The sequence below is a fragment of the Dipteris shenzhenensis genome, chromosome 14 (assembly GCF_047967505.1).
Source record: "Dipteris shenzhenensis isolate YYH24624 ecotype China chromosome 14, Dip_SZ_1.0, whole genome shotgun sequence".
NCBI lineage: Eukaryota > Viridiplantae > Streptophyta > Polypodiopsida > Gleicheniales > Dipteridaceae > Dipteris > Dipteris shenzhenensis.
The window spans coordinates 28,941,034-28,954,715 of NC_141609.1; the positions used below are offsets into that span (position 1 = coordinate 28,941,034).

Sequence of the window (13,682 nt, forward strand, 5' to 3'; positions counted from 1 at the left end):
TCCACCCTCTATGGCTATTAAGAAAGGACATGTTATGCTATCCCTTCTAATTCCAAGGAAACATAAAGTCAAAAATCCTGATGTTTATTTGGAGCCTTTGATTGACGAGCTAGAGATACTTTGGAGAGGTATCGAGCTGCTGCATGATGTGAGCAGGCCTCCCTGGTACAAGAGTCACTTGTATATATTTCTGAGTTTCTTGTTGATGTGGATAGCTCTCTCCCACGACTATGGAGCCTTTGATTGACAAGCTAGAGATACTTTGGAGAGGTATCGAGGTGCATGATGTGAGCAGGCCTCCCTCGTCACGAGACTTCAACTGCAAAGCAGTCTTGATGTGGACGATGCATGACTTCCCAGGCTATGGCGAGTGTTCAGGTAAGCATTGCACTTCTAATTATGAATAGGCAAAGAATGTGGCACCCTAAACCCACCTTCAACTCTTAATTGCGTCTATTGTTCAGGTCTCGCTACATCGGGTTACCATGCATGTCCTGTTTGTGGTCCTTCCGCTAGTTACCTCACGGGCAGACGCATTGAATAAGGTCATCTATGAGAATCACCATCGATTTCTTCCACCTGATCATCCTAGATATGTTGCCCCTTGGAATGAAATCCTCCCACAATCACTCACTACGGGAGATTGGATGAGAATTTGGGATGGTTCCACGACTCCTCCACCACTTGGCATGAGCCGATAAGGGTTTGTAACTATTGTGTGCTATATTGGCTAGAAATAAAGATTGCCCGCTAACACCATCTTTTGTTTAGATACTCCATCTTTTATCGTTTACCATATTGGTCCCACCTCAAGATAAATCACTTGCTTGATCCCATGCATATCTTCAAGAATGTGGCATCTACCATTTGGGAGCATTTGAATGGGACACGAGATTCCGTAGGCATAAGGGAGGATCTACGTACCACAGGGAGGATGCGTGAAGCTTGGCCACAAGAGAGACCAAATGGGCATGTTTTTTTACCTCGTGCACCGTGGAGGTTATCAAAGCTAGAGATGGCAGCGGTGAAGCACGCTATTACTACAATTCGTACTCCCACTGGATGCATGAGGTGTTTGAAGGGAGCCTTTACAAAGAGCAAGAAAAGAGGTGTAGAGCAATTATATGGCTTGAAATCTCATGATTGGCACAAGATGCTCCAAGTAAGTATTTTATGTGCATAATATCTTTTTCCTTTCAAATTTGTGAGTGAATAATTATAAGCAACTAATCAACCACCTCCTCGTGGGTTCAGTTCATACTACCTACTAGCATTTCTCGTAGTGCATTGAAGGACGTGAAAGATTGTATTTACAAGATGGGCGAGCTTGTGAGGTACTTTACATGATACAAAATATGATGTGTATCAATGCTCCATGCAAGGTGTTCATATTGCTAATATGCTGTACTTTTTCATCTTCTAGGTATGTGAGCTCAAAGGAAATAGATCCCACCATGCTTGAGAATGCTCGAGTTATGTCAGTGGAGGTGGTTTGTTTAGTGAAGGAGACATTTCCACGTTCTATTCTCACAAGCCAACTACATCTTATAGTGCATTTGGTGGATGAGATTGCTATATGCAGTACTATACATGCACGATGGTTGTTCTTCCTCGAGCGCTTCATGAAGACCTTGAAGGGCTTTGTGAGACAAAATGCAAGACCCGAAGGTAGCATGGCCGAGGGTTGGTTGGTACAAGAGTCACTTGTATATATTTTTGAGTTTCTTGTTGATGTGGATAGCTCTCTCCCACGACTATGGAGAGATGATGAAGACCTAAGGATGACCTCTTTTGTGCCTCAAGGGAAAGGACGCAACAAAGTAATAGACATGGAGTTGCATAATAGTATCAACCTCTATTGTGTGCTTAATAGTGATGTGATGAAAAGATGGGTGACAAGATACGAGGATGCAAAGGCAAGAAGACAAGAAGAAAGGGCCCTCTTTCGTACACACCACGGATCTCGTGTGCCATACCCTCAGTATCTAAGAGCACTTCCAAAGGATATTTATGTGGATTGGCTACTTGATGAAATGGAGAAAGCAGAGAAAGACGAGGGGATGCATATCATAATGGAAGAATGGGAGTATGCTAGGGGATGCATGAGCAAGGTCGGTATATAGAATGTTATGCATTAGTTAGGAGCTGTCAATAATTTAGATTGCTTATTTAATTAATTTTTTCTTGGTGTAGTGTACTATGTTCAATGCTATATGGTGTGAGGGCAAGCATTTTCGAACACAACGGATTGATGATAAGAGAAACACACAAGATTGCGGCGTCATTGCTAGCTTTGAGGGAGCCAATGGAGCCATGGATGATCATTGTGGCATAATCCAAGATATTATTAAGCTTGACTTTCAATGCTTCTTTGTGTATGTTTTGGATATAAAGTGGTTTAAGGACATGGTGGAAAGAGGCCCTAATGCAACAATCAAACGCCATACAAGTGGCTTTGTAACTATTGACTCCACAAAGTTTTGGCAAAGTAGGAAGGACACACTAGTACTACCGCAACAATGTGAACAGGTACTGTGCACACATATAAAAATACTCGCTTTTAAATATTTGATACCTTTGATGCAAGGAAAATAACATGATTGTATTTGTGTTTGAATTAGGTTGTCTATCAACCAATGGTGGATAATAATAGATGGTGGCATGTCATACCTATTATGCCATATTTCAAAGTGATGTATAGTACATTTACTAATATGGAGCGTATGGAGGATGATCATGGCCATGGAGGTGATGACGACCGTGATACGAGAGAGGAGGATGATCATGAGATAGGAGATACAGATATTGAGGCCATTACCCGTGAGGACGAGCCTACCATTGGTGATGCTGATTTCGATGAGCACATGAGTAGCACAAGTAGTAGTGGGTTGAATGTATTTGTAGATCTAAACACTTGCTTCGATTTTGAAGTAGATAGTTTGGCAAGGGTTGATCTCATTGAGGATGAGATTGAACCGTAGCCCATCATTGATATTGGCAAAACTATTTTACATATTGTCTCATTCTCCTCACCTCACTTAATTCTTGTATATGTGGGCTTGCAAAAAAGCATTGTTGTTTTTGTTAAAATTATGTGCTTTGGTAATCATGGGCAATGTTTGAAAAGCAATGATGTACACCAAAATCTCACTTTCTGTATTCTTTATTTAGCGTCTAAATACGCGTCTAATTCCCAGTGTAGACACGCAAATAGATGCGCTAATACACGCACAAATAGACGCATTGATAAACGCAATGTTAGACGAGCCCGTATTTTCTCAGTGTAGATGTGCTAATAGACGTGTTAATACACATGCAAATAGACGAGCTATTAGACGCGCTATTAGATGCGCCCGTAATTTCTCTATTCAAGTAATGCTATAGATGCGCTCGCCATTTTGCACGTCTATAGTTGCTTTGTGTTGTTGTGTTTAGAGGATACAGAGTGCGTCGGTCGATGCGTGCCTTTGGTCAAGGTAGAAACGGTGAGTACACGTACACTTTCTTTAGAAACTGACTCACCACTCGATGTGATGGTGGTAAGCACTCTCATGGAGCATCACAGGTTTCATTTGTAAACAAGTATCTTGCCATTCAAATTTCTAAATTCTTACATTTATCCTTTTTTGCTTGCGTAGGTGTCACTGGCACGCTGGGATTGGAGCTTTATGGACTTTCGGATATGCATGCACTTTCAATTTTTATGTTTTGTTCGACGGTTTCAACAATGAAATTTCTATCGTTGTACTATTATACGTCCATATGGGGGGGGGGGGGGGGGGAGAGAGAGAGAGAGAGAGAGAGAGAGAGAGAGAGAGAGAGAGCTCCATTGGTATAAAAGTATTTTTCAAAGTCGTTGAACCAAGTTTAGTAATTGTGTTCTTATACATATACGATGGAGAGGGAGACATGTGCATGCACACGCACACACACATGCACACACTCACACATACACACACATGCGTAGATAAAGAGAGATGGTGTGAAAGTGTGTTCTCTATAAAGGCACTATATTTAAATTTTAATAATCGTGTTTTTACATATATAAAGAGGCAAAGTGTGTTCTCTGTAAAGGCACTATATTTAAATTTTAATAATCGTGTTTTTACATATATAAAGAGGCAAAGAGAGCCACTCCAATGGATTTTTTGTTACTTCCTTCTAGACATACACATAAAGAACATGTAAATTGAGAGAGAGAGAGAGAGGGGGTGGGAGGTTACCAGCCCGTCGTAGAGGCTACCAGTCCGTCCTAGACGGGTCCAGCTACTTGTATATATAGAGCGGATGGACTGTGTGGGAGAGTATATGTCCCTGGAGATGCGCTCGTTGAACATATGCTACAAACTTCCCGGTCAATTTCGGCATTTCTCTTTGTGACAACATTTGGTAGTTTAGTGCGCATTCACTGGGAAGATCTGTACTCTGTAATGAGCCCATATTAGTCTTGTGCTTCACGACATATTTTGCCTCTTGCTCCACTATATGAGAATGAGTTGAGGGAGCAGCACGTACTTCATGCCTGATTCCCTATAGATGGACGGAAGACTCCGCCTGAGGATAATCTCCATCGGGGAGATTTTGTCGTTTCTGCGGAGCCTCCTGAGCTGGACGTCGAGACGGGGTGCACCATGGGACCCTCTCCTTCCCAACGGTGCCTGAGAACGTTTCCAGCCATCCCGTTTGAAGGTGAAATCCATTCACCTTCAAATTCCTACTTTCGAAGATGTAGGATTTTAAATCCATCTCCACGTGAGCGGCGCCTAGTGAGCTGGCTGGCTGGACGATCCTCCAGCCTCTCCTTTCTTCCATTGTCCAAGCTTCTCCTCCGCACCTCCTCCAGCTTCATCGTGGACTCTGTCGCTCAGGCTGTAAGGTAGGTAAGCATTCATCGTTCCCCTGTTGTCGCTGAGTTTTCATTTTTTGTGAAGGACAACGAAGGTTCAGCAAATGAACTCGCGTAGGTCTCCTCTCTCTCTTGGTGGTATCTGCCAGCCTTTGGCTTGACTTTGTGGGTGTTTTGGCACTATGGCTTCAACTCATGTAGCTCCGCGCTCAACCCCGTCTTCCACTCGCTTTCCCACAGTCGCAGATTCGCAATCTCACACTCTTTGAGGCTCCTCTTGGGGGCGCTCATGACTGCTTTCTCTGCTTGAAGCTCCTCTTGGGGGCTCTCGTGACTCAGTTTCTCTGCAAGGATCGAGTACCTCTAAGATTCTCCTCAGGCCAAAAGTATGGGGTGTCATAAACTTTCACTAAGTCTCCCGCCTCGCCCTCTATGATATCGCTAGCACCTCATTTGGAGTCAGGCTGTTCGCCTAATTGTGAATATGATCTGTGTTTTGTAGGGCTTTGGAAGTGTAGTGTACTCTTAGAATATAATTTCTAAGTGTGAATATAATCTTCCCATTACGTTTTTAAAAAAAAGAAAATTTTAAAACTTCTTTCATACTCACACACCATTGGCTAAGTTGAGGTGCTACACATTTCCACCAGAAAATGAAATGGGTAAAAATTTTAAGCATGGAGTGGATGGTCCAGGGAAGTATTGGTTTGTTTGCTTGGTAAAAAATTGCCCGCTTCAACAGAAGAAGGTTACAGTTTTGAGGACCTTCAACAACCATAGACAAATTGCACACAACATGTCTCCTATTCCATAGTTGAAGCTGGGACCAAAGACACGACAAGTACGCACAAAAGGGAAAAATGAAGATGCACCAAGCGCTTCTCGTCACATACATCGGTCGATAAAGCGCTCATTCTCAATCGAAGGGAGGTATGCCAACTCCAAGGCCCATGCTTTATATAGGGCAAACTGTGCAGCTAAAGAAATGTGGAAGACCTTGCCTTGCAAAGAAGCATGAGATGAAGCACAATGGATTGAAGAGCATGCTCAGGGCATCATGGCTACCTGGCAAGCTCTAACTCGCAAGGAGAAGCGTTTGTGTCTGACTTCTAAGAAGGTTCTCAGAAAGTGTGGAGCCCTTTAGACCTCTAAGGCTACAACCCTCATCCCAGAGGCAAACTATAATAACCCTTTTGTTGATGCTTCTTCTGAGGAGGACTAAAGACATATTTGCAACTATTGCTTTGTAATCTTTATTTTGGAAATAACATTGCAAGCCTTATTTCTCATGAGTCACAATACAAATCTTTCCTTTGTTATACATGTTGCTCTTTTCAATCATATAATGCATTGTCTTAATGTGCATACATTGTAAATGTGTAGTCCCGCCATGCCTACAAACCTATGGCATGAAAGGAGATGTAATACAATTGACTTCATTCCGCCTTCTAACCAATACAATTGACTTCATTGCACACTATTGGTATGCACATAATCCAAAGCACACCTAGTGTGACCCCACTATTTACACACAAGCAATGTGTGAGCATGCACTTGAAATTATCCACACAATGTTCCAAGATTAAGAGAAATACATTTAAGAGAATTTAACAAGCATCAATAAGATTGTCAATCCACAGAATTTTTCAAGAATTATAATAATATCAAGATGTAGCTTGTCTTGATGCAGCTTGCTTTTCTAGTTTTTTTTGCATTGGTTACAAGAGGCTTTTTCTTGGGCCTTTGAAAAGGCTTTGCACTATCTTGTGGTGTACTCCTCCTATCAAGGTGACGTTCCACAAATGGCGTCTTTCGAACAATGCTATTATTGAAACTGTCTTCCGCAACTTGAAAATCAAGTACACAATTTGTCGCCTCGCTAGTAGCTTTTACATTGCAAAATTGATGCTTCATTTGCCTCATTAGGGATGCCAAGTGCTGAAGAAGTGTCATATCATTACCTGCAAGTAGTCAATTCAAAGATTAGAGGCTCATTTTCTTGATTAAAAAATAAAGGCTCTCCTAATTTTTATGGCAACACTGACATAGAAATGAACACATCCCTACTCACCTATAGTTCCCATTTCCCAAGCGGATCACTCCATTTTCTAAGAAGCATAGGAAGTGCTCAAGAATATTCTTCCTACTATGAGATTCAATCTAATGATTGTTTTCACTTCTGTACAATACAAAACATGCCGCTTGAATCTTTCCTAGAAGTAGCCATAGGATCAAATGACCCAAATTTTGGGGTGGCCTAATCTGGAAATTGCATTCAAACCAAAAAGTCCAACATGTATGAGGATCACTTGACAAGACTTCTAGATCTTCTAAAGAGTGATTATGAAGGAGTCTTCTAAATATATAGTGAGAGTTTAACTAAACATAAACTAATTATTTTCTTCAAACCTTGTTTAAATATAAACACTCTTTCTATACTCGCTCCTTTCACTCCAACACATACATATGGTGGGTAGTGCTATAGTCCACAGTGTCAAGAGCGATGGGTGCATCAAGGTCGTTCTGGGCCGATGTAAACACTCTCGACCCTGACGCACCATGGCCATTGTCTCAACTTCTCGAGATCGGCACAAGAGCGCATTGATAGGATCAAAACCAATGCTGCGCACCAGGGTCGACGTAGACTGGCATAGATAGGCTCAAGAGTAATGCGAATGCAGCATGTCCACTGTCTCGATTTCTCGAGATCGACACAAGAGCTTGGGGACCAACATCGAAAGGGTCAAAAGCAAGGCATGGGCACAACCATTCATTTCATAGTAGTCATGCCACTTTAAGTATCACCTAGCCCTCTCTAAATATTACCATTTCCTCTCCCATAGTCTCTCTAAACATATACACTCCTTTTATACACTCCAACACATACCTATTGTCATCACAGAGCAAGGTGATCGAGGTGCGGGAATGACACTAGAGATTAAGAGACCAGTGTCGATGAACCTGAGAGTGACGTGGGGCCAGAGCTTCATAAATTTATATCACCATGCAAGTTAAACTAAAAGAAAATAATTTAAATAAAAGTTATAATTAATAAGTAGATTATTGAAAACTCCCCATTGCCTTTCTATTTTTCTCCTTCCTTGTGCTTTTACACTCTTCTATTTTCCTCTTTCTTTGTGCTTTTCTTTATACAATCATGTATTACCCTAAAACCTATTTCTTTTTAGTGAAATCACACACACACATGCACACATTGCATGGAAATCCATATCTCTCTCTCTCTCTCTCTCTCTCTCTCTCTCCACAACATAGTCTTCTTACCCTCGCTCCCATACAAGCCCCTTTTGAGCAATCCCAAAATGAAGTACTTCTTCAAAATGTGTCTTACATCTGGTCTAGTGGAAGAGGAGCGCTTCATAAATATGGAAAGAATGGGAGAAAGAAAAGAGGAAGAGATTGAGAGGACTAGGCTAAGAGAAAGAAGAGGTTGTGAGGATATTGAGAGGAGGCTAAGGATATTGAGAGGGGGAGGATGAGTGGAGTTTGAGAGGAGGAAGCTAAGAGGAGGCTGAGAGGAGGAAGAGGTTGAGAGGAGGAGGTTGAGGGGAGGTTGAGAGGAGGAGGAGGAGGCTGAGAGGATGTTAGTTGAGAGGAGGAGGAGGTTGAGAGGAGGCTGAGAGGAGAAGGAGGCTAGGAGGAAGGTCGAGAATCAATGGGGATAGTTTGGGAGGTGTTTGGGGGGTTGGGGACACTTTTGGAAAATTTTGATTTTTTGGAGGAAAAAAAACTCGTGATTTTGGGAGCCCACGGAGTGAGGGAGGAGGGTAGGGGGACCATGAAAAAGTCAAGGGGGAGTAAATGCCCCAAGAGGTGGTGGGGGAAAGAGGAGGCAAGTGGGAGCCTAGTGGGGACCAAGGGACGTCTCTCCACCAATGAGAGGCCAATATGGAATCCTCCATTCTTTTAATGCCCAAGCCTTCCCATTGGCGGGTTTACTAATCACAAATCTTAAGGGACTAATCCAAGAGTCCCTTTTTGAGTCTAAATTTCCCCTAATACTTCTTGAGGTCTATTGTAATATGCATCGACATCATCAATCACATTTACTGGTTTATACTAGCTACTCATCTCATCAAAAACAACATCTCTGCTCACTCTAAACCCAATCACCTCTAATCACTCATTACCATGCAAGGTAGTACTGCCACCTTGAATTAATCAAAATTTAGGCCTTTGTATGTGTGTGTGTGTGTGTGTGTGTGTGTGTGTGTGAGAGAGAGAGAGAGGGAGGGAGGGAGGGAGGGAGAGAGAGAGAGAGGCACATGATGAGGTGGTAGGTGAAGTCCATTAATGGTGTTCTTCCTTTGTGTGAGAATTCTACTCTATAACTCTATCCAGCCTAAGTTTTCCAAAATTTTACTCCATATGTGTTTGGCCAATATTTTTCATGTGTCTAGCCAATATTTTGCGTTATTCAATGAGTGCATATGTGTCTGGCCAATATTTTGCATGTGTGTCTTGCCAATATTTTGCATTATTCAATGAGTACGATTGATGTATGAAGTAACATCACATCTCTATCACATTTCTAGATGTATTCAAAGTATAGCCCCAATTGAACATGCAACTTTACGCAGCATACAAAATGAATAGCCTACCACTTCTATAATAGAGCTCCATTTTGAACACATCCACATAACTACGCATCTCACAAGTCTTTGTGGAAAGGCTTTAGTGGCACTTTCATCATTAGACTTTTTGTAGGCCTAATCTCTATAGATAAAGACAGCTACTAGTTTAAAGTGATTCTTGCATATTCTATGTGGTTCTTCCCACTCTCTTCCTTCTCTCAAGTGACGTAGAATAGATTGTGAAGCATTTCTTAGCATTTACTCATTGAATGGTCACAGTTTAAGTTTTTCCACCCATGTAATAGAGCTACCCTCAAGGGTACTTAACGCAGCTATTCAAGTGATGTGGACCAAGACTTAAGACAAATAAACCCCATGTATAAGAGTATTGGTAGAAACAAATAAAAAAAGCTAATATATAGCAATTAATTAATGTTAGCTGGTAATTACACTAACTCAAACTTCAAGTATAAGAGGACTTTCATGGGAGGATGATGAGCACTCATGGACAACCAATAGGCCATGATTGGGCTTTGTGATTAGCTTACTTTGTGTGGATGATTATGAGAAGTGAAGGCATGAAATGTCATCATAGGGATGGTGGCAATTGAAGCCATTAAAGAGTTGAAACACAAAGTTAATGGAGACGGTGGAGGAGATCATGCTCCACGGAGGAGAGACTTGCAACAAGAGACCTTGAATTTGCCCCAGCTCTCCACAAAGCGAAGTATGAGTGGATAAAACTTGAATTAACCCCAACCATCCACAGAGCGAAATGTGAGTGGCTAAATGAAGATGCCAATGAGGTGATGGCAAGTGGAGTCAAAATGGAAGACGTAAGGAGGAGTAGTGATGTTTGTCCACGAAACCGAGAAAGGTGTGTGGGAGATACTGTAGTTGGGCGAAGCTAGTGGCTATGTGAGATGACATTAATGTGAAAAGGGTACATGTGTATTACTAGCCTAGCTCCCAAGCTCACCATCGTCATATAGTTCTTGTTCTTCTCTTGATCATCCTTATGTAGTTGTTCTTGTTCTAGTCACAAGCTCTTGTTCTTCTGTTCACGAGCTCTTGTTCTTCTTCTGTTCTCACTCTTTGATGATATAGTTATTTTCCTTCTCTTGATCATATAGTTCTTCTCTTCACCGTATAGTTCTTCTTCTCCTCTTGATGATATAGTTGTTCTTCTCTCGACCATATAGTTCTTCTACTTCCCTTGATGATATAGTTCTTCTTCTTCTCTTGACCATATAGTTCTTCTTTTTCTTCTTCTGTTCTTTTTGAAAGAGAAGATAAGGCATCAACAATATGCCAGGCGTTGCCACCTTCCACGTTTCCTCCCAACATCACTACCATTACTCTCATTCTACCACCCCCTTCGTCGTCTTAGCTTGTATCACTGCCTCTTCCGGTGGTATCATCTTCGGCTTCGACCTCGGCATCTCCGGTGGTGTCACCTCCATGGATGACTTCCTCCTCAAATTCTTCCCCTCCGTCTACCGCCAACGCCACTCCGCCGCTACTGATAATTACTGCAAGTTCGACAGTCAGTTGCTCACTATGTTCACCTCCTCGCTGTACCTTTCTGGATTCATTACATCCTTCTTCGCATCTGCCACTACCAAGAGCTATGGAAGGAGAGCCTCCATGTTTGCAGGAGGCGTTTGTTTCCTTATTGGGTCGACTCTTAACGGTGCTGCGGAGAATCTGGCAATGCTCATTATAGGGCGTATCATGCTAGGAGTCGGAATTGGTTTCACAAATCAAGTTCAGAATCTCCTGCCCTGTGTGCTTTTATCAACAAAAGCCGTTTGTGATGGTGTTCGTAAAGAAAGAATGAACTGCTCGTCACTCGAAATTCAAGGTTCTGATGACTTTGTGAAATTTGCAGGCCGTGCCGCTTTACCTTTCAGAAATGGCTCCCCCAAAGTTGCGCGGTGGCCTTACTACTTTCTTTCAAATAGCCATACAGATCGGAGGCGCATCGGCTTTCCTACTGAACTATGGAACTGGAAAGATCGTTCCTTGGGGTTGGCGGCTTTCCCTTGGCTTGGCTTTCGTTCCTGCGATCATCTTGACTGTCGGGTCGCTCTTTTTGCCCGACTCACCCAGCAGCCTTATTCAGCGAGGCTTCCTAGAGGAAGGCCGCACAATTTTGGAGAAAATGCGTGGCACACCCGATGTAAAGGCGGAATTTGACGATCTCGTTGAGGCCATAGAGCTATGCAAGAAGGTGAAGCATCCATGGCGCAACATATTGTCGAGAAAATACCGCCCTCAATTAGTTATGGCATTCGCCATCCCCTTCTTTCAGCAGGTCACAGGGATTAACATAATCACATTTTATGCCCCGGTGCTTTTCCAAACGCTCGGGTTTGGTTCCAATGCATCACTCTACTCTTCAGTGATCCTTGGTGGTGTGGGACTCCTAACTGCTATAATCGCTGCTTTGGTGGTGGACAGAGTTGGGCGTAGGAAGCTGTTTCTACACGGCGGATGGCAGATGTTCGTTATCCTGGTAATAATCTGGAAGCTACACGTGAATAGTAGCAAGTTTGTATTTTATATTCGCATCTTCAGCGAAGCCCTGCAAACCATCGATTTGTTCATAGCGAAGACTTGTTACCTTCTGAATAGTTACTGTGATGAGATCGCTGTTTCTACAGGTGCTGACGGGACTCCTGCTGCAATTGAAGCTGCATGCCCACAACTCACTCACCAAACCATACGCCGTTCTGGGAGTCATTCTAATAACTCTCTATTGCGTGACGTTCGGCTGGTCATGGGGGCCCCTGGGATGGCTCGTGCCGAGCGAGATCTTCCCGCTGGAGATCAGGTCGGCGGGGCAGAGCATCAACATCTGCGTGATCATGTTCTTCATCTTCGTGACGGCGCAATCGTTTCTGGCGATGCTGTGCCACTTCAAAGCGGGATTATTTTTCTTCTTCGCGGGGTGGGTACTGATCATGACTCTGTTTGTGCACAAGTTCTTCCCTGAGACGAGGTGTGTGCCCTTGGAAGACATGGGCGATGTGTGGAAACACCACCCTTTCTGGTGCAAGTTCTATGAATGAATGAGATGTCGGAAAAGAAATGTCAAGACAATTGAACGCATGATGCCCTCAAATCTGCATTGAAAGTGCACTAATTTTTGGCTAATGGAAGGTCCATGGAACGTGCACTAATTTTTGGCTAATCTAAGCAATTTCTCCTTATCCAAGCAAATGTTCACTTTTCATTCCAAAAGTTGTGCTAGCTCTTTTAGTGCAAGATAATCTTGGTTTAAATTCAGGTTAGTGCGTGGGTATAAATCATGACTCTTGTTTATGGACACGCTCTTTCGTGAAACATGGTGCGTGCCCTTGGAAGACATGGGGGATGTGGTGCAAGTTCTATGAATCAATAAGATGCCGAAAAAGAGATGTCAAGACAATTGAATGCATGCTACATGGCATTGGCCCTATGAAGAGTCTATGAAAAGTGCACTAATTTTTGGATGATCAAAGCCAATGTTCTCTTCAAAAAGTCATGCTCTCCTCATTTGACCTTTGGAAATTGTACTACTTTTTCATTAATCAAAGCCAATGTTCAGTTTTTCAGTGCAACAGAATATTGGTTTAAATTTAGGCTGTTACACTTTAGTTGACACTAATTATATTTAGGGTTCAGTTTTTGGCCTTACATGAGAGGTATGAAATACTTTTGTCTTTTAGGTTGTATGACACCACCTGTATTTAAATGATGGTCTCCACTAGAACTTAATGGTCTTCACTCATACTTAATGGCCTTACATGAGGGGTATGAAATGCTTTTGTCTTTTAGGTTGTAGGACACCATCTTTATTTAAATGATGGCCTCCACTCATACTTAATGGTCCATCCTTTCTTAACACACATTTTATTAATTTTGGGCTCAAATGTCTAGTTTTGGACTAATCCTAAAAATCCTAGTTCCCAAATGGAAAGTTTACTTTATGAAAATATCATTCGAGAATCAAAAGTTTACTTTTTCTGACTTTGTCATTTTCACATAATAAATATCTCTCTATAATGTTGCACTAATAATACAAAAGCTACTATTAAATCCTAGTTTTGTATTTCCTGTTTCTAAGAATCCTATTCCTGTTAAAAAATTTTCTTGAGTTATTAACTTAAATCCATGAAAAAGCACTTAAAATTTAATAATTATTAATTTAATCCATGAAAATGCACTTAAAATTCAATGTAGAAAACAATAACACTCAT

At 42.0% G+C, this 13,682-nt stretch overlaps 1 protein-coding gene across 1 annotated transcript; it reads left to right on the forward strand.

Annotated features, from left to right (window-relative positions):
• Window positions 1-10,418: 10,418 nt before the first annotated feature.
• LOC147894436 (hexose carrier protein HEX6-like) lies at window positions 10,419-12,979 on the forward strand. Its single transcript, XM_087384494.1, has 3 exons — window positions 10,419-11,205; window positions 11,330-11,956; window positions 12,105-12,979. Exons 1-3 carry the CDS (start codon window positions 10,747-10,749, stop codon window positions 12,510-12,512), a joined length of 1,494 nt encoding a protein of 497 aa, XP_087240620.1. The 5' UTR covers window positions 10,419-10,746; the 3' UTR covers window positions 12,513-12,979.
• The last annotated feature ends 703 nt before the right edge of the window (window positions 12,980-13,682 follow it).